The sequence below is a fragment of the Pogoniulus pusillus genome, chromosome 6 (genome assembly GCF_015220805.1).
Source record: "Pogoniulus pusillus isolate bPogPus1 chromosome 6, bPogPus1.pri, whole genome shotgun sequence".
In the NCBI taxonomy this organism is placed as follows: Eukaryota; Metazoa; Chordata; class Aves; order Piciformes; family Lybiidae; genus Pogoniulus; species Pogoniulus pusillus.
This window is the reverse complement of record NC_087269.1, coordinates 28366984-28385697: the sequence shown is the minus strand read 5'-3', so window position 1 is coordinate 28385697 and position 18714 is coordinate 28366984. Positions and strand designations below refer to the sequence as shown.

The window sequence follows — 18714 nt, the reverse complement described above, 5'->3', positions numbered from 1 at the left end:
ATCCAGAGAGGCTCTGAGCCCACAGCAACTGGGGTGGACATTTCAAAGATTCACAGAATGGTTTAGGGTGGAAGAGACCTTAAAGATGATCTGGTTCCAACCCCCCTGCCATGGGCAGGGACACCTCCCAGTAGATCAGGTTGCTCAAAGCCTCATCCAGCCTGGACTTGAACACCTCCTGGGAGGGGGCATCCACAACCTCCACGGGCAACCTGTTCCAGTGTCTCACCACCCTCAGTGGAAAGAATTTCTTCCTCATCCCCAGTCTAAATCTGCTCTCCTCAAGCTTCAATCCATTCCCTTTCATCCTGTTGCTACAAGCTCCTATAAAAAGTCCCTTCCTGGCTTTCCTGTAACCCCCTTCAGGTACTGGAAGGCTGCTATGAGGTCTCCTTGGAGCCTTCTCTTCTCCAGACTAAAGAGCCCCATCTCTGCAGCCTGTTCCTATAGGGGAGGTGCTTCAGCACCATCTTTCACAGCAGAGCTTCTTCCCTCAGCAAGGCAACAGAGGAATGTGGTGAGACAAAAATCAGATGGAAAGCAATAAATCCCTGCTCTGATTGCATCCACAGCATTCTCCTGGGTTCAGGCACTCTGGTCCTTTTGCCTGGGAGTTCTGTGTCAGAACCTCAGAGTTCTGTGTCAGAAGGGATCAAAGTACCAGTCTGTACCATATCTGGATTGATGTGCAACTGCAAAAAGTGTTACTAATAAGATCTCAAGCTTTGTGAATGTTCAGAGTATTGGTTCCTTCCACTTCATTTCTGCTCCCCTGAGCGAGGTTTGGAGTTTTGGGGAGGAATCCACAGCTACCATCAGGCTCTTTTCCCTTATAAAATCCCTCCTTTTGCTAAATAAGCCAGGAGAAAACTGAATTTAACCAAAAGATGGAGTAAAAGAATATATAGAACCTCCAGGAGGCACCTGCTGGTTGCCTGGTATTCTTTTTGAGTTCAAATCCTTTCCTACATGAGAGGTGTAGCTTTGGCCTGCAGTTATTACTCTGTTCTGTCACTCTAAGTTAGGATACAGCTGCTGTGAGTCCTGCTGGCAGCCTGGTTTTGGGAGCTAAGAGGCAATGGAATCGTTAAAGTTGAATTAATTTTGTTCCCCAGCCTGACCCTTGCCAACTGAGCTGTGGGGAGTCCACACATCTCTCCCGTGCCAACTAGGCTGAAGAACATATCATGCCAGAGCTCCCAAATGAATCTGGATAGCAAAGCAAATAGAGGAATCAGTGTTTCAGGTCCAGGGACAGCCACAACCTCCATGCATGCCTTTCCTTTTGTCTCTGTCCCTTTGAATACACAGAGATTAGGCAGCAAGATGCAACGGGAGGGGAGGAACAAACTGCAGCACAAGCAAGCAGGCACATTAGGTGGCAGCAACCCCCAAAAAAGGGCTTTAAAGGTCCAGCATTTAACTACAGAACCAGAGAACCCTGAAACTGTCTCAGCTGGAAAACACCTCCAAGATCATTGACTTGGAGCAGATTGCCCAGAGTCAGAATCATGGAATCAACCAGGTTGGAAGAGACCTCAAGATGATCCAGTCCAACCTAGCACCCAGCTCTGTCCAGTCAACCAGACCATGGCACTAAGTGCCTCATCCAGTGTTCTTCTGAACACCTCCAGGGATGGTGACTCCACCACCTCCCTGGGCAGCCCATTCCAATGCCAATCACTCTCTCTGACAACTTCCTCCTAACTTCCAGCCTAGACCTCCCCAGCCACAACTTGAGACTGTGTCCCCTTGTTCTGTTGCTGGTTGCCTGGCAGAAGAGACCAACCCCACCTGGCTACAGCCTCCCTTCAGGGAGTTGGAGACAGCAATGAGGTCAGCCCTGAGCCTCCTCTTCTCCAGGCTAGACAGCTGATATGGGAAAAAGGGATAGAGAACATAGAGTTTAAGACCCTAGTTAAATCATTAACTGTTTGAACACTGATATTAAGCATCATCAATCAGATAAGCCCAAAGGAGGTGGATTAAGCTTGAGAGGGTCTTGAGACACTCTCATGGAGAAGAAGAATACTGTATTTGAAGATGAGAACATTGGAGACTCCAGCCAAGAATGTGACCCACAACTGATGCCAGGTGGATGAAAGGTAGGGAGATCAGCCTGAGGAAGACATCAGCCTTCCTCCTAAAGACTCCAAAAGACGTCCACCAGGTGGCAGTGAGCATGCACGAAGAGGTGGAACAGTATGGAAATGAGTTCCAGGAACTCTCCTCCTATTCCCAGAACTAACCCTACCCCTGTACTGAATATGTATGATTTTGTGGCATAAACATTCTACCTGAACAAGGTGAAGGTGTGCAAGGGCTTTGGAGGATGACCTCCTCTTGTCAGCCAGTGCTGATTAGAAACATATCTTTCCTGATAACACTCTGCCTGTTGTGAGGTCTCACCCTCCCTAACTCACAACCCCAGTGCCCTTAGCCTCTTTCTGATAAAAGGAAAGCTGGACTAATAAATAACCTGCATGGGTTTAAACTGGCAGAGGGGAGAGTCAAACTAGATGCTAGGAGGAAGTTCTTTACAGTAAGGGTGGTAAGACACTGGAATGGGTTGCCTAGGGAGGTTGTGGATGCTCCCTCCCTGGAGGCGTTCAAGGCCAGGTTAGATGGGACCTTGAGCAACCTGCTCTGGTGGGAGGTGCCCCTACCTATGGCAGGGGGTTGGAGCTGGATGATCCTTGAGTTCTCTTCCAACTTAGACCATTCTATGATTCTATTCTATGTTGTTCCACAGGTTATTAAACCTCAGGGTTATGATCCTTTAGAGAAGAGGAAGCTCCTCTAACTTTAGCACAGAAAACAGGTTGTCAAGCTATGGCTGTTAGGTTTCACCCATTCCTCCCACTCCCAAATTTTAAATGGCCCTTCTGAAATGATAACAACATTTGCAGCAATTTACTCTAGACACAAACTGCCCTCTTCTCCTCCTTGTGGGATGAGTAATTTTTCACATCTGTTGGATTTTAATAAGCAGCCCAGTGAAAGCTTGACTTCTGGAAGATACACCCCATGTACTGCTGATCTGATGCGTGGCTGCAGTATCCAGAGGGCACAGAGATGGAAACAGGTAATATGGACAGTTCAGGCACAGGAGCACACAGAGCCCTGCTGCAGAACCCAGCTTGCTTTGCACCTTTGTGAGGACCACAGCATATTTCCTGCCCAGAGCACCTCTGGGCTGAGCAGCATGGAAGGGAGTGAGGGGAGACTCGTGTCAGCTGCCAGGATATCCAGCTCCCTGGAGAAATTCAAGGTGAGGCTTGACTGGGCTCTGGGCAACTTGATCTAGTTGAAGATGTCCCTGCTCACTGCAGGGTGGTTGGACTAGATGACATTTAGAGGTTCCTTCCAACCCAGGTGACTCTGTGATTCTGTGCTATTTGGAGGATAATCCTCCTCTTCTGCCTGAGGAAATCCCTCCTGATAGCCAGAACCCAGGGACAGCCAAGCCCCTGAGCGATTTGATCCGTGTCCTGCATGCCACCAACCCTACTCAAGATTTACTTACTCCAACCAATACTCCTAGCTCAGTAGCTGTGGCTCAAGCTTATTAATCTCACATAATTACAACAGCAAGCACTGATTTACCAACTACAGACAGACATAAATACTCCACAAGTGCATGCTGCAGGATGGGGCAACTGCAGACAGAGTAATTGGAATTGCATCCTGGGCTGCATCCAAAGAAGTTTGTCCAGCAGGTGATTCTGCCACTCTCCTCTGGTGACACCTCACCTGGAGTGCTGTGCCCAGCTCTGGGGCCCCCAGTGCAAGAGAGATGTGGACCTGCTGAAGTGAGTCCAGAGAAGGGCCACAAAGATGGATCAGGAGGAACACTTTCCTGCAAAAACAGGCTGGAAGAGTTGGAGCTGTTCAACCTGAAGGAGAAAAGGCTTCAGGGAAACCTAATAGCTACATTTCAGTATCTGAAGGGAACCTACAGGAAGGCTGGGAAGAGACTGTTTAGAAGGGCTTGGAGTGACAGGACTGAAGGGCAATGGTTTGAAGATAGCGCAGGGCAGACTTAGGATGGACATTAAGAGGAAGCTCTCACAGTGAGAGTGGTGAAATACTGGAATAGGCTGCCCAGGGATGTGGTTAATGCCCTGTCCCTGAAGACATTCAAGATCAGACTGGATGGGGCCCTGGGAATCCTGCTGTAGTTGGAGGTGTATTCAAAATCAGACTGGATGGGGCCCTGGGAATCCTGCTGTAGTTGGAGATGCATTCAAAATCAGACTGGATGGGGCCCTGGGAATCCTGCTGTAGTTGGAGATGCATTCAAAATCAGACTGGATGGGGCCCTGGGAATCCTGCTGTAGTTGGAGGTGCATTCAAAATCAGACTGGATGGGGTCCTGGGAATCCTGCTGTAGTTGGAGATGTCCCTGCTGACTGCAGGGGTTAGACAAGATGACCTTAGAGGGTCCCTTCCAACCTGATGCAACCTCTGAATCTGTGACTTGCTGGGCTGCTACCTCATGGAGGTGCTGCAAGAAAGGCCTCTGAGCAGCAGCAGCAGCAGCTCCATACTGCACAGTCTTTCTTTTAAATGAAAGGAGATCCCATCAGGTTCTTTTACCTCTAAGTCTTAAGATAGCAGTGATCTAAATCAAAGAGCACAGATGATTTCCCCTCAAAAGGCAGACAAGGAGCAATGTGACATGTTTGACTCCCTTTGCAACTCCATTCCCCCCAAACCTATTAATGCCTTAATATTCCCTCCAGAGCAGCAATTGGAAGAACAGCTTACTTCTGAAACATTTCATCTTGCAGCTGCCTAAATACATCAGCTTTAGCTTTTCAGGAGACAAGAGTTTCTTCTCAGCCTAAAAATCTTGTAATCAGCTTGCTATTGTTTTAGTTTATTTCTTTTAATATCCCCACAGCCTGAGCATTAAAAAAAAACAACCAAACAAAACAACTCCTTTTAAGAAAGGGGAAGCAGGGACTAGTGACAGATCTGGAGCCCCCATTACAAGAGGGATGTGGATGTGCTGGAGAGTGTCCAGAGAAGGGCCACTGGGTTGATCAGAGGGCTGGAGCAGCTCTGCTGTGAGGGCAGACTGAGGGAGTTGGGGCTGTTCAGTCTGCAGAAGAGGAGGCTCCCAGGTGACCTTCTTGTGGCCTTCCAGGATCTGAAGGAGGCCTACAAAAAAGCTGGGGAGGGACTTTTCAGGATATCAAGGAGTGCCAGGACTAGGGGGAATGGAGCAAAGCTGGAGAGGAGTAGGTTCAAGCTGGCTGTGAGGAGGAAGTTGTTGAGCATGAGAGTGGTGAGAGGCTGGAATGGGTTGCCCAGGGAGGTGGTTGAGGCCCCATGGCTGGAGGTGTTTAAGGCCAGGCTGGCTGAGGCTGTGTGCAGGCTGCTCTAGGGTAGGGTGTCCCTGCCCATGGCAGGGAGGTTGGAACTGGCTGATCCTTGTGGTCCCTTCCAACCTGACTGATTCTATGATCTTGGCAGCAGAACAGTGTCATGTCTGAGAACATACCTGATATGGAAAGGAAACATGTGATGAGATGAAGGATATGAATTGGCCTGATCAATAAACCATACTTTTACCAAGCTCCTCAGGAAATATCAGCTCTGAGGTTTACTCAGACAGCTGCGTTAGCCGTGTGCACTGTCTGGATTGTGAATGATCTGAAGAGAGCCTGGACAAGCTTTACTGGGGCTTCAGCAGGGTTCTAGCACTTCCTCTCCTTCCCTCTAGCATGCCTGGGAGCTCCAGAGGTGCTTGGATGACTTGGATTATTGGCTGCATCAGGAGAAGTGTGGCCAGCAGATCAAGGGAGGTGATTCTCCCCATCTACTCCACTCTGGTGAGACCCTACTGGAGCCCCTGTTACAGGAAAGACATGAATGCGCTGCAAGGTTTCCAGAGAAGGGCCATGAGGATGATCAGAGTGCTGGAGAGACTCTTCTATGGAATCAGACTGAGAGAGTTTGGGCTGGTCAGTCTGGAGAGGAGAAGGCTCTGAGGAGACCTTATTGTGGCCTTTCAGTATCTGAAAGAAGGCTGGGGAGGGACTTTTTAGCATGTCAGGTAGTGACTGGACTCAGGAGAATGGAGTAAAACCAGAAGTGGGTAGATTCAGACTGGCTGTTAGGAAGAAGCTCTTCACCATGAGGGTGGTGAGACCCTGGAACAGGTTGCCCAGGGATGTGGTGGAAGCCCCATCCCTGGAGGTCTCTAAGGCCAGGCTGGATGTGGCTCTGAGCAACCTGATCTAGTCTGAGGGGTCCCTGCCCATGGCATGGGGGTTGGATATGGACAATCCTTAAGGTCCCTTCCATCCCTGACAGTTCTGTGATTCCATGATCTGGCCATACAGCTCTTACTAGAATCAGAGATTTTGAGATCATTGAGTCCCTATTATTTAACTCTTGCTGGTGCTAAACCATGTCCCTCAGCACCACATCTCTGTCTTTTTAAACACCTCCAGGCATGGGGATTCAGCCACCTCCCTGGGCAGCCTGTTCCAGTGTTGGAGAACCCTTTCAGTGAAGAAGTTTCTTCCAATATTTAACCTAAACCTCCCCTGGTGTGACTTGAGGCCATTTCCTCTTGTCTTCTGTGTGTGTGTGTCTGTAGAAGAGGCTGACCCCCACCTGGCTGAAACCTCCTTTCAAGGGAGTTGTAGAGAGCCAGAAGGTCTCCCCCTCAGTCTCCATTTCTCTATCTGTAGGCAAAGCCTCTAATTTCAAGCAAAGCTGAAACAAAACAAGCATTGAACACTTCCTAGTATCAGCTCCACCACTGGTTAGTGCCTCTGCTGCAGGAATCATGGAAACCTCTACAGAAGACAGAGCTTGCAAGAGTTGTTCCTGGAATCCTGCTTGTCCTTGGCAACAATTTCAAGTACTTTCTAAGAGGAGAGAAAAATGTCCCCTTCAGGAGACAGGGATGAAGAAGAAACACTGGTGTGCCTCTGGTACCTGAGCCTGTGGTACACTCACTAGGTCATCTTGCCTCTGCACATACCAGTCCTGAATGATCCTGCAGAAGATACCACCATGATGTGTGTGGGTTCAGCTAGATGACCTTTAAAGGTCCTTCCCAACCCAAAGCATTCTATGAGATACCACTGACTTATCAGTCACCATGAAACCACTGCTTACCAACCTGTTCAGGCTCTCCATTTCAGCCTTCTTCCCCCTGTGCCTAAAACCAGGTCAAGTATAGAACCTGAAACGCCTCTTCAGCCATGAATGTAGCAAGCCCAACCTCTCTGAATTTTCACTGGTCACCCTGAGCCTGTTCATTGTCTTCCCAACTCCCAGCCCCTCTCCACCTCACAGGTTTGAATACCTTTATCAAGCGATGCTCCAGCCATGTGGTAGAAGCTCAAAGCTGTGTCCACGTCATTTATGTTCTTCAGAAACGTGAAGAAGTTCTCTACCTCTTCAAATGTCAGCCCCTAGGACAGAGAAAGGAGAGTTGTATGGTGATGGGAAAACAAGATTGAGACACTACTTGGTTTATGAAGGACAAAGTGACTCACCAGCCCAGAGCCAGAGGGGAATTTGTCTGCACACTCAAAACTCCCCTGCCTTGGCTCTTGAAGATATGGTTCATGACCTGTACCTTCATGAACTGCCTCTGCTCTCCTCCTCATCTCACCAGTGGTGTGACAAGAAGGGACTTCCCCATGCACTGTCAGAGGCCAAAAAAGCATTTCTCTGGCCTTGCTCCACAGCTCACTCTCTCCCTGAAGAGACACCCCAGAAGCATGTGGCTGGGATGCAGAGATCACCAGAAGCAGGACCATCTAAAGCCTGCACACTTGCAACAACCATAATGAAATAGCTCACATGCTGCAAGACCTCTCCCAAGAGACTGAGGCATCCCTAGGGCAATCCATGTTTTACCCAGTGTTTTAGAAGGTGACACACCTCACACGGGTCCCAGATAGCTTTGCTGCTGGGGCCAAGATTGCAGCAGGAATGGGTCATTGCCTGCTTGACTTTCCAGCACAGTCACCCAGAGCTTGGCTCACCCTGGCACAGGTGAGCTTGTGCTCAGTGAGCAGAACCCACAGCCACATACTCAGGTAGTCAGAGAAAGACTCCCTGAGTGCCCCCCCAGGGCCAGCACCACTGCATCCCAGCACAGCCAGTGGGCTGGAAGAGGATGAGCAAAATGCTCCTCTGTGCCCCAGTCTGTCCCAGCATACCAAGAGAGCTGACAAACACTGCTCTGAGACGCCCTCTTGGTCACACTACACCACACAACATTTTCCCCTTCTACTCTGCCCTGGTGAGACCTCATCTTGAATACTGCATTCAGTTTTAGGCTCCTCAGTTGAAGAGGGACAGGGATCTGCTGGAGAGGATCCAGCAGAGAGCTACAAAAATGATTAGGGGACTGGAACACTGCCTGATGAGGAGAGGCTGAGGGCCCTGGGGCTGCTTAGTCTGGAGAAGAGAAGACTGAGGGGGGGTTTAATAAATGTTCATAAATATCTGAGGGCTGGGGGTCAGGAGGGGTGGGACAGGCTCTGCTCACTGCTCCCTGGGATAGGACAAGGAGCAGTGGGTGTAAATTGTAGCAAAAGAGGTTCTGCCTCAACACAAGGGGGAACTTCTTGACTGTAAGGGTCACAGAGCACTGGCACAGGCTCCTCAGAGAGGTTGTGGAGTCTCCTTCTGTGGAGACTTTCAAGGCCTGCCTGGATGTGTTCTTCTGTGACCTGAGCTGGAGTGTGTGGTCCTGCTCTGGCAGGGGGGATGGACTCAGTGACCTCTTTGGGTCCCTTCCAACCCCTGACATACTGTGAACACTGTTTTATTGACCCATTCAGCATCACTGCTGAGACATGAAGAACACTGAGGTGCTGGAGTGTGTCCAGAGAAGGGCAACAAAGCTGGTGAAGGCTTCAGAGAACAAGTCTTATAAGGAGCAACTGGAACCTGGGGTTGTTTAGTCTGGAGAAGAGACTGAGGAGAGACCTTGTTGCTTTCTACAACTCTTTTAAAAGAGATCAGAGTGAAGTGGATGGGGGTTGGTCTCTTCTCTCTAGTTTCAGGGAATAGAATGAGAGGAAAAGGCCTGAAATTGTGCCAAGAGAGGTTTAGATTCAAGATAGAAAAAATTCCTTTCTTGCAAGAGTGGTCAGGCATTGGAACAGGCTGCTCAGGGAGGTGGTAGTGTCACTGCCCTTGGTTTCAAAAAACATTTAGACAAGGCACTCTGGGACATGGTTCAGTGAGCATGGTAGTGTTGGGTTGATGGTTGGACTCAATGATCTTAGAGGTATTTTCCAACCTTAATGATTTTGTGATTCTAAGAGCTGCAGCCTCCAAACTCCCCCCCCCAAACCCCTCTCCTATGAGGACAGACTGAAAGAGCTGGGGTTGTTCAGTCCAGAGAAGAGGAGGCTTCCAGGGGACCTTCTTGTGGTTTTCCAGTATCTGAAGGGGCCTACAAAAACGCTGGGGAGGGACTTTTGAGGCTGTCAGGGAGTGCCAGGACTAGGGGGAATGGAGCAAAGCTGGAGGTGTGGAGATTCAGCCTGCATGTGAGGAGGAAGTTGTTGATCCTGAGAGTGGTGAGAGGCTGGAATGGGTTTCCCAGGGAGGTGGTTGAGGCCCCATGGCTGGAGGTGTTTAAGGCCAGGCTGGCTGAGGCTGTGTGCAGGCTGCTCTAGGGTAGGGTGTCCCTGGGCATGGCAGGGGGTTGGGACTAGATGATCCTTGTGGTCCCTTCCAACCCTGACTGATTCTAGGATTCTATGATTCTCCCACCACAGCCACAGCTTGAAGCCAAGGTAGGAAGCAACAAAAAAAACATCAGCAGTCAGCTGTCCCCTCTGGGAGAGGTAAATCAGCTTGTCCACCTAAAAGTCCCACCTGCATAACATGGTGTGGTTTCATGGTCTGGATGGAAGAGCAGATGTTCAGTGGGTGCTATGACAGCTGTAAATGTCTATGATGTAACCCCACTGGGACTCTTCCTAACAGCTTTAATCAGGGAAGGAGCCACCCATCTCTGAAAGCACACTTAAAAACAATCCTCTCAGATGGACGTGGTGCCTCTAGAATTGTCAAGCAGAAAAATGTGCAGCTTGTTCCTCTCTTTGCTCTCACTACATGGTTGTGCTCTGCTGATGTGCACCACACGCTGAGAAGTGCCACAGCAGGCTCTCTCAGCCCTGGATTCATGGATCCAGACCAAGAAAGGATGAGATAGCAAAATGCACACGTGGATAATGGACCTGGAAAACAAATCCCCAGTTGCTGGACTGGGAGCTTGCTTAAAATGTGTATCTGGTTTGCTTCCTGTGAGGCCAGGCTGAAAGAGCTGGCATTGTTCAGCCTGGAGAAGGAAAGGCTCCAGGGAGACCTTTTTTGTGCCCTTTCAATACTTAAAGAGATCTACAGGAAAGAGGGAGACAGACATTTTAGCAGGGCCTGTTGTGACAGGAGAAGGGATGGCTTTAAATAAGGTCTCCCCTGAGCCACTTCCTCTTCTCCAGACCTCTGGTGCCTCAGCTGCTCCTCACCAGCCCTGTTCTGCAGACACTCCATCAGCTTTGCTGCCCTTCTCTAGCCATGCTCCAGCACCTCAGTGTCCTCCTTGGAGTAAAGTGGCCAAAACAACCCAGCACTTGAGGTGTGACCTCACCAGTGCTGAGTACAGGGGGACAATCGCTGCTCTGCTTACGCTGGCCACGCTACTGCTGATTCAAGTCAAGATGCTGTTGCCCTTCTTGGCCACCTGGGTACACGGCTGGCTCATCTTCAGCCAGCTGTCAACCCACATCCCCAGGCAGAAACATGTCTCTGCAACAGGCACCTTATAACAACTCAAACATCTGCAAAAAATGGGGATTTTCACCCGGGAATCCTAGAGACTGCCACCTTCACAGAACCCTAGAGACTGCCACCTTCACAGAACCCTAGAGACTGCCACCTTCACAGAACCCTAGAGACTGCCACCTTCACAGAACCCCAGAGACTGCCACCTTCACAGAACCCCAGAGACTGCCACCTTCACAGAACCCCAGAGACTGCCACCTTCACAGAACCCCAGAGACTGCCACCTTCACAGAACCCCAGAGACTGCCACCTTCACAGAACCCTAGAGACTGCCACCTTCACCGAACCCTAGAGACTGCCACCTTCACAGAACCCCAGAGACTGCCACCTTCACAGAACCCTAGAGACTGCCACCTTCACAGAACCCTAGAGACTGCCACCTTCACCAAACCCCAGAGACTGCCACCTTCACCAAACCCCAGAGACTGCCACCTTCACAGAACCCTAGAGACTGCCACCTTCACAGAACCCCAGAGACTGCCACCTTCACAGAACCCCAGAGACTGCCACCTTCACAGAACCCCAGAGACTGCCACCTTCACAGAACCCTAGAGACTGCCACCTTCACAGAACCCCAGAGACTGCCACCTTCACAGAACCCCAGAGACTGCCACCTTCACAGAACCCTAGAGACTGCCACCTTCACAGAACCCTAGAGACTGCCACCTTCACAGAACCCTAGAGACTGCCACCTTCACAGAACCCCAGAGACTGCCACCTTCACAGAACCCTAGAGACTGCCACCTTCACAGAACCCCAGAGACTGCCACCTTCACAGAACCCTAGAGACTGCCACCTTCACAGAACCCTAGAGACTGCCACCTTCACCGAACCCCAGAGACTGCCACCTTCACAGAACCCTAGAGACTGCCACCTTCACAGAACCCTAGAGACTGCCACCTTCACAGAACCCCAGAGACTGCCACCTTCACAGAACCCTAGAGACTGCCACCTTCACAGAACCCTAGAGACTGCCACCTTCACAGAACCCTAGAGACTGCCACCTTCACAGAACCCTAGAGACTGCCACCTTCACAGAACCCCAGAGACTGCCACCTTCACAGAATCCTAGAGACTGCCACCTTCACAGAACCCCAGAGACTGCCACCTTCACAGAACCCTAGAGACTGCCACCTTCACAGAACCCCAGAGACTGCCACCTTCACAGAACCCTAGAGACTGCCACCTTCACAGAACCCTAGAGACTGCCACCTTCACAGAATCTCCCAGATTGGAAAAGACCTTCGAGCTCATCCAGTCCAATCATTAGTTTCACACTGACAAGTCCTTGAGCAAACCAAAGCCCTCAGCACATCTCATCACCATGAATCACTCTGCTTGGAAAGCACCACCAGCATCAGCCAGTCCAACTTTCATCCCAGCAGCCTTCATCACCAAACCATAGCCTCAAGCACCACATCCACTCTCCTTTGAAACACCTCCAAGGATGGTGACTCCACCACCTCCCTGGGCAGCCTGTTCCAGTGCCTGACCACCTGCTCAGGAAACAACTTCCTCCCAACAGCCAACCTAAACCTCCCCTGATGCAACTTGAGGCCATTTCCTCTTGACCTATCATTAGTAACTTGGGAGAAGAGACCAGCTCCAGCCTCCTTGTAGGTAGCTGTAGAGGGCAATAAGGTCCCCTCTCAGCCTCCTCTTCTCCAGACTAAACAAGCCCAGTTCCCTCAGTTGCTCCTCATAGGTCATGTTTGCAGGATCATCCAGGTCACCTAATCTAACCCCACTGCAGTCAGCAGGGACATCCTCCATTAGATCAGGTTGCTCAGAGCCTTGTTGAGCCTATCCTTAAGTATCTCCAAGGATGGGGCCTCAGCTGCCTTGCTGGACAACCTGCTGCAGTGTTGCACCACCCTCATGGTGCAGAACTTGTTCCTGACCTCCAATCTAAGTCTGCTTCTCTCTCCTTTCGAACCATTGCCCTTCTGTTCCGGAGCACTCCAAATTCCTTTCTCCTCCCCTGGCCACCGAGGGTTTGAATGGGGAGGAGAAGGTGGTGAGAAAACTGCTTCCCCTCCCCCCACACCCTGCAGGCTTGGAGGGGGAACAGCAAAAGGTGCCTTTCCACACGTGCACTGACCCGTGGGGAAGCCCAGGCTGGTGTCAGGCTGGAGGTTGGCTGGGTTTTGCACCCAGTATAAATGGCAAATGGACACTTCATCTAGAACAGCATAAACAGAGCAAGGGAGAAGGTGCAAGGGGGTTCCTGCCTTGACAGAGCTCCCGAGGGGACAGGTTCCTGCTGTGACAGAATGCCCGTTTGGGACCATCCCTGCTTTTGGACAGCTCCTACCCTTTTACATGGCTCTCAGTCTTACACCGTCCCTGCCTTTGTGTGGTTCTCTCCACTTCACTCTGGTATGGGTCAAGAACTGGCTGAGGCCCTGGGCCCAGAGAGTGGTGGTGAATGGTGCCACATCCAGTTGGCAGCTGTCACGAGTGGTGTGCCCCAGGGATCAGTGCTGGGCACAGTCCTGCTCAATGTCTTTAGTGATGATCTGGAGCAGGGGATTGAGTCCAGCATCAGTAAGTTTGCAGATGACAGCAAGCTAGGAGCAGGTGTGGAGCTGCTGGAGGGTAGGAGAGCCCTGCAGAGGGACCTGGACAGGCTCGATGGGTGGGCAGAGGCCAAGAGGATAAGATTGAATAAGGCCAAGTGCAGGGTTCTGCACTTTGGCCACAACAATCCCAAGCAGCACTACAGGCTGGGGACAGAGTGGCTGAGAGCAGCCAGGCAGAGAGGGAGCTGGGGGTGCTGGTAGATAGCAGCTGAAGATGAGGCAGCAGTGTGCCCAGGTGGGCAGGAGAGCCAATGGCATCCTGGCCTGCATCAGGAACAGTGTGGCCAGGCTGGAAGAGACCTCCCAGCTCATTGAGTCCAACCTAGCACCCAGCCCTGTCCAACCAACCAGACCATGGCACTAAGTGCCTCAGCCAGGCTTTGCTTCAACACCTCCAGGTCCAGTGACTCCACCACCTCCCTGGGCAGCCCATTCCAATGCCAATCACTCTCTCTGGCAACAACTTCCTCCTAATATCCAGCCTAAACTTCCCCTGGCACCACTTGAGACTGTGTCCCCTTCTTCTGTTGCTGCTTGCCTGGCAGAAGAGACCAACCCCACCTGGCCGCAGCCTCCCTTCAGGGAGCTGTAGCCAGCAATGAGGTCACAGAACCACAGAAACATTCGAGTTGAAAAGACCTTCAGGATCACCAAGTCCAACCAGGCTAAACAACCCCAGCTCCCTCAGCCTCTTTCTGATAAAAGCAAAGCTGGGCTAATAAATAACCTGCATGTTCTTCCACAGGTTATTAAAACTTATGAATCTTTTGAGAAGAGGAAGCTCCTTTAACTTCAGCACAGAAAACAGGTTGTCAAACTATGGCTGTTCCATGTCACCCATTCCCCCCACTCCCAAACTTTAAATGGCCCTAAAGTTATGAACAGCAATGAGGTCACCCCTGAGCCTCCTCTTCTCCAGGCTAAACAACCCCAGGTCCCTCAGGAGCTTACAGCATCAGGAGGCAGCCAAGCCACAGAGAAATCCAGCAAGGGATCATCACTGAATACCTGCCTCACCTCTGTGAGTAAAGCCTGCTGTTGCCTTAATTCTCTGCTCAGCCTGACTGATAATGGGGTAAAGCTGTGTTTGTAACTTAGCCTTTGCAATTTCCTGACTTCCTACATCTCTAAATTTGTCCCTAACATCCCTTTGAAGAACTCCTGCTCAAATTAGAATCTGTAAATAAACCTGAACTAGTTTTGTATATAGTTTGGGGGCAGACTTTAATCAGGAAAATAAAACAATTCTAGTCTTATAGTTCCTGACTTGGCCACATATAATTCCCCCTCTCCATGATTCCCTTGTCCTATCACTATAGTCATTTGTAAACAGTCCCTCTGAAGCTTCCCTGTAGGTCCCCTTCAAGCACTGGAAGGCTGATATTAGGTCTCTCTGGAGCCTTCTCTTCTCCAGGCTGAACAACCCCAGCTCCCTCAGCCCGTCCTCATACGAGAGGTGTTCCAGCTCCCCTCAGTCATCTTTGTGGTCCTCTGGACTTGCTCCATCAGTTCCATGTCCTTCCTGTGTTGAGGGCTCCAGAGCTGGATGCAGCACTTCAGGTGAGGTCTCACCAGAGCAAAGTAGCAGAGCTTTATCGTTTTGGAGGCTTGCAGGGTTGCTTTGTGCAGAATCAATGAAGACATTTGGCAGCTTTCACAGCTCATAACCTAAAGCATTTCCCAGGTAAACCTGCCAGGTGGGTTTAGTAGAGCCAAACCACCCAAGTCAGGTGGGTTTGGTAGAGTTACTTCCACTCCACTCCCACTGTCACTATCAAAATAATTTCCCTCTCACTTCCTTCAGGAAGCAATAGCAAGGCCCAGCCCCTGGTGCTTTTGGTGTAGAGTAAGTTAGTAAAGAGCACAGACCATGATACCTTCCTGCTATAAAAGCAGGCTGGTGAAGCATGAAGAGAAGGGATCTGGGGGGAAAGAATTCTTCCTGCAAACCATGTTTTCATCATAAACTCCTTTGGCACTGCAAGGTGTTCAGTGACTGGAAAGCACAGCAGGATAAATGAAGTGGCTGGGTGGCTTTAATCACAGGCTCACAGGATGTTAGAGGTTGGAAGGGACCCAAAGAGATTACAGAGTCCAACCCCCTGCCAGAGCAGGACAATGCTATCTAACACAGAGCACACAGAAACACATCCAGACAGGCCTTGAAAGGCTCCAGAGAATAAGACCTCACAACCTCTCTGGGGAGCCTCTTCCAGTGCTCTGTGACCCTTACAGTCAAGAAGTTCCCCCTTGTGTTGAGGCAGAACCTCCTGTGCTGCAGCTTACACCCATTGCTCCTTGTACTATCCCAGGGAGCAGTGAGCAGAGCCTTGTCCCCTCTCCTGGCCAGCCCTCAGATACTTACAAACCCTTATCAAATCCCCTCTATGTCTTCTCTTCTCCAGACTAAACAGCCCCAGGTCCCTCAGCCTCTCTTCATAAGCCATGTCCTCCAGTTCCCTAATCACCTTGACAGCTCTCTGCTGGACCCTCTCCACCAGATTCCTGTCCCTCTTCAACTGGGCAGCCCAAAACTGAACACAGTATTCAAGACAGGGTCTCAGCAGGGCAGAGTAGAGGGTGACACCAGGTTGCTGAAGGGAGAACAGTGGAGAGTAGCAGCTCCACTCCCTTTTTACAGGGTGAGAGTAAAGCAGAGCTTGAAAGCAGCTGCTTGCCCTGCAGATGTCTGGATTGCAAAGAGAAAGCAGCAACAACAGTGTTGAGCTTCTGCAGTTTCAAGTGGGAGAAGGTTCTCTAGCTTAAGTAGCCAATTCATTTAAAATGACAGCTTCGCAGGTGCATCCCCCAGGAAGCTCTCCAGAAAGCTCAAAAGGCATTTAACATGATTTGGGTCATGGTGGGGTTGTTTCTAAAGGCATGAAGGCCTACAAGAAAGCTCAGGAGGAACTTTTTACAAAGGCTTGTAGTGATAGAATGAGAGGGAATGGTATTAAAATGGGAGGACAGATATGAACTGGAGATAAGACATTCTTTATGGTGAGGATGGTGAGACACTGCAACAGGCTGCCCAGAGAGATCATGGATGCTGCCTCCCTGCAGGTGTTCAAGGCCAGGTTGGATGAGGCCTTGAGCAATTCTTTGGTCTCACTGCACATGACAGGAGTGTTGTAACCAGATGATCTTTAAGGTCCCTTCCAACCCCAAACCATTCTATCATTCTATGAGTTGAACTACACAGCTGCACCAAGGTGGTCCAATAAAAGCATCTAAGTGTATTTATAGAATGACAGAATTAAACAGGTTGGAAAAGACCTTTGAGATCATCAAGTCAAATTTGGCTTGATGGCCACACCCAAAGAGTGGCTGTCAATGGCTCCATGGCCAAGGGGAGGCCAGTAACAAGCAGAGTCCCTCAGGGATCAGTCCTGGGACCAGTCTTGTTCAACATCTTTGTGGGTGCCATGGACAGAGGCATTGAGTGCACCCTAAGCAAGCCTGCTGATGACACCAAGCTGTGTGGTGCAGCAGACAGGCTGGAGGGCAGGGATCCATCCAGAGGGACCTGGACAGGCTGCAGAGGTGGGCGCAAGCCAGCCTCAGGAGCTTCAACAAGACCAAGGGCAAGGTCCTGCAGCTGGGTGGAGGCAATGTCAAGCACAAATGCAGGCTGGGCAGGGAGTGGCTGGAGAGCAACCCTGAGGAGAGGGACTTGGGGGTGCAGCTGGGTGAGAAGCTCAACATGAGCCAGGAGTGTGCACTTGCAGCCCAGAAAGCCAAGCAGAGCCTGGGCTGCATCAGCAGAAGTGTGGCCAGCAGGGCCAGGGAGGTGATTCTCCCCCTCTACTGTGCTTTGCTGAGACCCCACCTGGAGTACTGCATCCAGTTCTGGAGCTCCTGTTCCAAGAGGGATGTGGAGATGCTGGAGTGTGTCCAGAGAAGGGCCAGGAGGATGCCCAGAGGGCTGGAGCAGCTCTGCTGTGAGGACAGACTGAAGAAGTTGGGGCTGTGCAGTCTGCAGAAGAGGAGGCTCTGAGGTGACATTCTTGTGGCCATCCAGGATCTGAAGGGGGCCTCCAAAAAAGCTGGGGAGGGACTTTTTAGGCTGTCAGGGAGTGCCAGGACTCGGAGGAGTGGAGCAAAGCTGGAGTTGGGGAGATTGAGACTGTCTGAGAGGAGGAGGTTGTTGAGCATGAGAGTGGTGAGAGGCTGGAATGGGTTGCCCAGGAAGGTGGTTGAGGCCCCATGGCTGGAGGTGTTTAAGGCCAGGCTGGATGAGGCTGTGTGCAGCCTGCTCTAGGGTAGGGTGTCCCTGAACATGGCAGGGGGGTTGGAACTAGGATCATCCTTGTGGTGCCTTCTAACCCTGCCTGATTCTGATTCTATCACCCAGCACCATCTAATCAATTAAACTATGGCACCAAGTGGCACATCCAATCTCTTTTTAAACACTTCCAGGGATGGAGACTCCACCACCTCCCTGGGCAGCCCATTCCAATGGCAAATCACTCTTTCTGCAAAGAACTTCCTAACATCTAGCCTAAACCTCCCTGGCACAGCTTGAGGCTGTGTCCCCTTGGTTTGTCACTGGTTGGCTTTTACAAAGTGCTGCAGACGACAAATCCACAGGGATACAGTCTGCCAAAGCACCCAAGAATAAAAAGAACACCATGAATTCTCAAGAAAATATCATCTGGTATAAAAGACAATGTAAAGTTGGGCAAGCAGGCTGGATTCTCCATGAGCTGAAACCTGATGAAGTGGAAGATTTCAGTACCTTATTTCTCCAGCTCTGCAGAAGAATTAACTGCCAGAATTAACTGCCAGAATGAACTGTCCTGGCTGCCAAAAGGCTTATCTGCCTCTGGTGCAAGGCAGCTGGCTCCTCTTGCTTTCTTTACAGCTTCTTAAACCATTAAATATCTTGTAATTGCTAACAGAAAGGACATTTTGCTTTAGGGTTTGGAATGCTTCACTGCCCCAGCTCTAAGGAATCCTGTGTTTCCCACCAGGTGGTGGAGTCGCCATCCCTGATGATGTTGAAGCAAAGCCTGGCTGAGGCACTTAGTGCCATGGTCTGGTTGACTGGACAGGGTTGGGTGCTAGGTTGGACTGGCTGAGCTTGGAGGTCTCTTCCCACCTGCTTGATTCTATGATTCTATAATCCTGTTTCTTCCAAATGTCATTGTGTGTATGTGTGCTATTCCCCAGTTTCTCTCCTTGAAAGTCCTTGGAATAAATAAAGCAAGCTTTGCTCTGCATCCAGTTGTCTCTAAATAGAAACACAATCTGGCTGATCTAGGGATAAAGAATAAGGTAAAACGAAAAAGTT

General features: G+C 50.5%; 1 protein-coding gene across 3 annotated transcripts in view; it reads right to left on the bottom strand.

Moving 5' to 3' along the window:
• MICU1 (mitochondrial calcium uptake 1) overlaps positions 1–18714 on the bottom strand; it is a 197896-nt gene that overhangs the window by 8707 nt on the left and 170475 nt on the right. For all 3 annotated transcript variants that reach the window (XM_064145034.1, XM_064145036.1, XM_064145035.1), the window contains one exon: positions 7331–7439. In XM_064145034.1, coding sequence (XP_064001104.1) covers positions 7331–7439 — 109 coding nt within the window. The remainder of the gene's footprint in view (positions 1–7330; positions 7440–18714) is intronic.